The 6,845-nt window shown below is 35.4% G+C and overlaps 1 protein-coding gene across 1 annotated transcript; it reads left to right on the top strand.

The window, feature by feature from the left end:
* The first annotated feature begins 1,388 nt into the window (after positions 1 to 1,388).
* LOC110721209 (translocon-associated protein subunit beta-like) lies at positions 1,389 to 6,598 on the top strand. Its single transcript, XM_021900359.1, has 6 exons — positions 1,389 to 1,658; positions 4,776 to 4,874; positions 4,969 to 5,077; positions 5,907 to 5,978; positions 6,093 to 6,098; positions 6,197 to 6,598. Exons 1-6 carry the CDS (start codon positions 1,471 to 1,473, stop codon positions 6,308 to 6,310), a joined length of 588 nt encoding a protein of 195 aa, XP_021756051.1. The 5' UTR covers positions 1,389 to 1,470; the 3' UTR covers positions 6,311 to 6,598.
* Positions 6,599 to 6,845: the final 247 nt, after the last annotated feature.

Below are 6,845 nucleotides of genomic sequence, written 5' to 3'. Positions count from 1 at the left end.
CTTTCCATACAAATTACATAGAGATATGGAAAGAGGGGATCTCCCTGCTTAATCCCACGACTCAGAGTGAAGCTCGATGTTGGTTCACCATTCTAAAGAATTTGCAATTTTGCCAACGTAACACATTGCATATCAATATCCACCATTGATTGAGGAAGTCGAAGTTCCATAAGAGACTCTCTAATGAACGACCAACGAAGCCTGTCATAAGCTTTCTCAAAGTCAATCTTGACCGCCATCAAACCTTGCTTCCGCCTCATAGAATACAACATCTTTTGAACAATGATTATATTGTCCGTAATTTGACGCTTTGGCACAAAGCTTCATTGTGTTTGGAGAGATAAGGGTTGGTAACAACAGTTTTAACCGATTGACAATAACTTTAGTCACAATTTTATAAGTGATATTACAAAGTTCAATTGGTCTAAAGTGATTCGGTTTTTGAGGGGACTCCATCTTTGGAATTAAGACTAAGAAAGCATCATTCAACCCTTCCAGAAAAGATTTTCCTTCAAGAACATATTTTACAAGACTAATCAGGTTTGGGGCTACCAACTCCCTATAATTCTGAAAAAAAGCGGTTGAAAACCATCGAGCCCAGGGGCTTTAAACGGCTTCATCCCAAACAAGGCTTTCTTCACTTCACATCCTGTAAACGGTCGAGAAATCAACTCCCAACTTCCTGACCAATGTGCGGAAAGTGATCAAGCAGCAAACGTTCTCCAGTAAAGGAAGTTGGTTCTTCTTTAAAAACATTGATCCAATAATTCACAACCATATCCTTCACTAAGAGTGGACAGGTAATCCACACACCCTCTGCATTTTGAAGAGACTTAATTCGATTTTGCCTCCTTCTAATAATGGTTGATAAATGAAAAAACTTTGTATTGCAATCTCCATCCCTAAGAGCCTCAACTCTTGATTTTTGAAACCACAAAATCTCCTCTTGATTCAAAATATCATCCATATCTCTTCTCAATTTCATTTCTAGCTTGATAAAGGTGCCTTTCACGACCTGTAGCCAACCTCTTCTACACACCATCAAGTCTAGCCCACAACTCGGCTTTCTTCTTAAAAATGTATGAAAAATTTCTTTATTCCATGAAGACAAAAATTCAGCAAAGGTTCGAAGGAATGGGATAATCGGGACATTATTATCCCACTTCGAATGAATAAACTCATCGAACTTAGCATGATTCATTAAATTGTTAAATCAGATCAAATCAGACTAGATAAAAAAATTCAGATTATACCAGATCAGATCTTAAAAATTTCATATCAAATCTCTCTGTGTTTAGGTGAAAAGAACAAGTCCTAAAGTGAAATTATGTGAAACCTTAGGTGCTCGAAAATGTAAATTAGGCTACTTATATAGACGTCTAATTGTGTGATTTTTGTATACTCGGACAAACAAACTCAACCCACTCAGCTGACTCTCACCTTCGTAAACCAAAACCTCGAGCTTCATCAATGGCGAATCGCGTTCTCCACGCTTCACTCTTCATCTCCTTCTCTCTCCTCTTCCTCGCAGTATCTTCCGCTGTTGCCTCTTCCGATGCACCCTTCATTGTCGCTCACAAGAAAGCCACTCTCAAGCGCCTGAAATCTGGTGCCGAACGCGTTCTTGTTTCCATCGATATCTACAACGAAGGATCTGCGTAATCATCTTGTCTATCATTCTTGTCTTATTCGATTTAATTACCCTTAATCAATTTGATTTTATGGATCTAGGGTTCTTTGATTGCTTGAGTTTGTCGTTTTACTTTTCAGTCGATTGTGTTCGTTGACTTTTTTATTCATTTTTGTTTTATGATGATTGATTTTGTTGTGATTGATTGTGTATTTAGGTATATTAGAACGAAAATTTCGAGCTAATTTTATGAAATTTGTTTTAGGTTTTGATTGGATTTGTATTTAATTGTTGATTTTATTTGCCAAGCTTTTTTGAATGAAATGAAATTGAGAATATAATAATTTTAAGTTTTCTGCATCACCTCTAGAGTGAAGGTGAAATGTTGATTTGTTGAGTGAGTAGTAATAAGCTAGATCTATTGCTGTTATTCAGTTTAATTAGACACATTGTGTTGATGTCAAGGCATAATGCAATCTATATATTCGATTGATGATCGAGAAAATTGTATAGATAGAATATTGAATAATATGCGAGTTGATGACGGCGGGATAATTTTAGAGCATATTTGGTGAGAGTTTTTTTTGGGTTGGAAACGGATTCAATAAAACAATTACCGTTACAAAGTGTTTGGTTGGGTGGCTTGGGTAACAATTACCGTTACCTAAGGGTTATGGTTTCCACCCATTTGTTACCTCTCTAAAATCTTAGGTAACAATTACCCTTACTCTCGTCAATCAAAAATAAAGGGAGATAGTTTTAGGTGATTCTTTTGCATGATTAAACCAAACAAATAAAAAAGTAAGTATTAAATGATTCCTTTCCTCCCTCTTTATTTGTTTCGTTTCCACTCCATTTCTATTATTCATACCTAATGCCCCCTTAATGTTTTGGTCAATTAAGATCTTCCGTAAGATGCCGACAAAGCCTGCCATTGATAGTTGAAGAAGATATTGTGTATTGATAGAATATTGAAATGTTATGCTATGTCTTAGAAAATAATCTCATATGTTAATATTTGGTTGATTAAGTAAAAAAACTTTCCCAAAAAGCCTACATTTTATTCCCAATTCAGGATCGTCTAGAGTAATGCTAATTCATTTAAGATTATCATAGATAGAGTACTTGATTCTCTCTTGGTTATTTCCCTGTTTATCTTTGTTGAAAGATCCCTTTTTTCCTGGCAATTATTTATTGAGCCATTGGTTGTAAGCAAGAGGATAGCAGCTGAGCTTCTTATTTCTCCATGAAGCAACCATTAATATTTAATGACCTTTATTGAATTTTGCAATTTCTTCACCCATTCATCTGGTAGCTTGGGATGTTGTCACTTTGATTATTCCATGCCAAACCAAATTCTAACCAAGAAGGAAAATAGCAATCCCTTTCAGGTAGCAGGATGAAGATTGAACGGGAACTTTTACAAGTACTCTTAACTAGTAAATGACATTTTTACATAGATAGTAGACAGACTTGTAGATATTGATAGACAGAGAGGGAGTTGGTGTCAGTGGGGATGGAAGGGACATCGGGAGAAAGAGATCCAGTGATACACAGGACTTGGATTTCCATCATGGTTGTAGAGTGTTTTAAATTTACACTTGAAGTCTTGAGTCTTTAAAATCAGAAGTATAAAATCACGAGTAGATTAATTTAAAATTACAAGTATAAACATGAAATACCTGGTAGATTATGTTCAACTGAATGCTATTTTACTCACTATTGCAACTTGCAACACAAATAAATGTGGCTTCTTTTTGCTATGACCACTATCCACTACTTTTTAAGCTTAGCAGCCCAACTTTCAAAGAACTTTGGTTTAGAGTCTTAGTGATACAATGATAAAACATGAATGCGCAATAAAGCACAAAGTGACAAAGGAGAGAAAGAAGGGGGTTGGTTTAAGCTTTTTTACTTTAGTTTTACTAACCAAATTCTTTTAAATTCCCGGTCTAATTTAAAATCTCTAGTTTCAGTTGAGCATTTTGCTTAAACCTTATATTTTTGTAAATGTTTAGTGTGAGCCAAATTGCTAATTATAAGTATGGTTGGCATCACTTACCAGTATTTATCGGTTTGTTCATGAACCGCTTAATATTTAAATAATGAATGTATTGCCTTATGTAAGTTATGGGTGTCACTTGATTAACGAAATTCTTAATAACACCCGGGTGCAAAGTGCACTTAAGAGTATTTTTTGCTCATTTTGATGGTTATTACTCATTTAATCATCAAATGGACAAAAAAATCCTTGTTGCACCCGGGTGTATATAAGAAGTTTCACTTGACATGGACCAAATATTTTTGTGTCTGCTAACTTCACTTTAGTTAACCATATTGAAGAGCCTTCAATGAATGAGAGTAGCAATAAATGTAACCAGAAGATATATTTTCTGTGGAATTCGTAATTTGAAAGGGAAAACATGTTGGTAAAATTGTTTTCAAGATTAACTTTGGATACAATCATAAATGGAATAAAGTTGAATCTAAATGTTATGAGACCAATCTTAAAAATGAAATTACAAGACAACAGGGGTCATGAAGATTCTTAAAGGAGAGTAACTGAAGGTCTTTATGAAGTTTCTGTTGTCTGGCTCTCATGGTGCTTTATTGTATTGACCTCTGTGCATTATGTAGAGTGTTGATAGATTTTGGAAGTTAATGTGCAAAGAAAATTTTATGAAATAGATTATGTAGTTACTATTTGGCGTCTGATGTATGTTGAAAGTCGCTGATGTGAAGTATATATAAGATTGTCCTTATTGTCTTGGATTCTCGGAGATGGCAAAGCTGCAGATCTTTTAGCTGTGCACTTGGGTTTGTTTCTGTCGCACGCTTGGAATGGGTGAATATTTCATGTTCAATGCTCTTTACCAATCTGTATTATTTATGAATTTATCATTAAAGCTTTGTGTTTTATTGTTTTGATGCTTGAGAATATTTGATTTCTCCTGTCATTGCCTGTTCTTGTTATCTAAACTTGGTGGTCAATACTCAATATGCTTCAAATGCTAAATTTACTTGATGGCCTTCCTTTGATCTGTTTTGAGTTTCAATGCAATAGCTTATTGTCTTCCATGATGGTTGATGCTCTTCCTTGAAAAATATGAACACAAATGACCTCTTTTGTTCTGTATATTCTCAGGACGGCGTATGATGTAAGCCTGACTGATGAGAGCTGGCCTGAAGATGCTTTTGATATCATAGATGGCAAAACCTCTAATTCATGGGAGAGACTTGATGTGTTAGTTACTCATTATCATTATCATATTATATTCTAAAATGCCTGTGTAATAAAGCTCAATGGATCTGAAGTAAACCCTTTCTTTTGTTGCCAGTGGTGCTCTTGTTTCACACTCTTTTGAGTTGGAAGCCAAAGTGAAAGGAAAGTTCCATGGTGCACCAGCTGTGATCAAATATCGTGTTCCAACTAAAGCTGCTCTCCAGGTTTAATATTTATTGCAATTTCTCTATGATGGTTAAATATCACTTTATTCTAGTAGATGAGGGCATAAGTTCAATTTACCTTGGGGACTATTTCAGCTGAATGTCAAGCTGAGTAGCCTGAGTTATCTACCCGTAGTCATACTTAAACCAGACCTATTACTTGCCTCAATTTGACTTATGCAAGGGATTATAAGGCATCTGTTGGAAATGAGGAATTGAGCCAAGTATTAAAGAAAGGGCACAATTGTAGGTGAAGTAAATTGGGATTTTTTTATTTTTTATTTTTTATTTTTTTTTTACTTGTAATGAGGTGTAAATGTGGGTCATATTTGGTTCATGTGCGTAAATCATATTGCTTATCGTTGACCTCTATTGTCCCCAACCCTTAATGGTACTTGGCTAATTTTGCGTGATGACTGGTGGCTACAAAATGCATATAAGCTTCCATGTCATACTATTAGTCTATTACCATGAAGGCCATGTGCTCAAGGATCTCATATTGTGGTCTCTAGTTCTCTACCATTATGACCTTACCTGTGATCAAATTTTGTGTCCAACCACCATAAGTACCATATATAGTATTATGTCATTCTTGATTTACCAGTAGCAGTAATCGATAGATGGTCTGGAAAGTTATGCTAGTTTCCTTTAATTCCTTGGGGGTGGGACTATGACTTGCCACATGCCTACGGGAAAATCCTTTGCCTAGTGTCAGGGTGACTTTTGGTGCTAGAAGAGAATTCACCTTGAAGCTCAAAACACCCATGTTTGAAACACTCAGTAGGGTTCTGTTTATTAGAAACTCATGGAGTTGAAATGTACTGTGTAGGAAGCGTATTCCACGCCAATCTTTCCTTTGGACATCCTTGAAGACAGACCCCCAGAGGCTAAATTCGATTGGGTGAGTGTCTCAGAACATATTTACAACTTTCCCCGATATTTTATGTATCATGTTCACTGATGAATTTTCATTTATCTTGTTGATTATAAATTGTTGGCGCTATGGATCTTTCAGGCTAAGGTACATGATTTTTCTTATCATAAGTTGTTCCTTGTATAAATTTTTTTTTTTCCCCTGTTTTTCAAAATACTAATACCTTGTGTTTACTGGAATTGCAGAGATTGCTGGCTAAATATGGTTCTTTAGTCTCAGTTATTTCCATAGTCTCTCTTTTTGTGTACCTTGTTGCAAGCCCATCGAGTGCTGCCAAAGCAAGCAAGAAGAAACGTTAGTTTCTGCTCAACTGATTACAGAACTGCTTTGTTTGCAGCTTACCTTTTGTAGTTTCACGAGTTTAGTGCTAAAAAATTCGCCATTGAGAATCTATGACCAAGTACATTTGTAATTGATACTTTAAAGGTAGGCAGATAGCTTGGTTAATTTGCTCTTTTGTAGTACTTTTTACGGCAGAAATGGTAAGATGAGTTTGAGTTTGTTCTCAATTGACATGTTACTGGCTTACAGCACGTACCAAATCATGTACGGCCGAAAGGACAATATAAAAGTTGGATTTTTCTTCAGTGTCTTGTAGCCTTTTTTGTTAAAGGGTGGCATAGATGAATTTAAAGCAACGCCAAAAAATTTCAAAAATAGTTTGCACTGTTGCCGTGCAGCGTTGGCCAATAGCCAAGCTGAGTCTAATCTCAACGTAGTGAGATGGAGATTAATAAAGTATTCATTATTCAAGCCAAACTTCTATATTTCAATTCATGCCAAATGACAATGTTTTTTTTTTTTTTTTTTGACAAGGACAATGTTGTAATTTTA

This window comes from Chenopodium quinoa, unplaced genomic scaffold (genome assembly GCF_001683475.1).
Source record: "Chenopodium quinoa cultivar QQ74 unplaced genomic scaffold, ASM168347v1, whole genome shotgun sequence".
Lineage (NCBI taxonomy): Eukaryota > Viridiplantae > Streptophyta > Magnoliopsida > Caryophyllales > Amaranthaceae > Chenopodium > Chenopodium quinoa.
This window is presented reverse-complemented; position numbering and strand designations above follow the sequence as displayed.

Bases quoted from the DNA above. Each gene is read 5' to 3' on its own strand.
- LOC110721209 (XM_021900359.1), top strand. From the start codon at position 1,471: ATGGCGAATCGCGTTCTCCACGCTTCACTCTTCATCTCCTTCTCTCTC. The intron at 1,659-4,775 runs GTAATCATCTTG...GTATATTCTCAG, and splicing joins ATCTACAACGAAGGATCTGC to GACGGCGTATGATGTAAGCC. The intron at 4,875-4,968 runs GTTAGTTACTCA...TTTTGTTGCCAG, and splicing joins TCATGGGAGAGACTTGATGT to TGGTGCTCTTGTTTCACACT.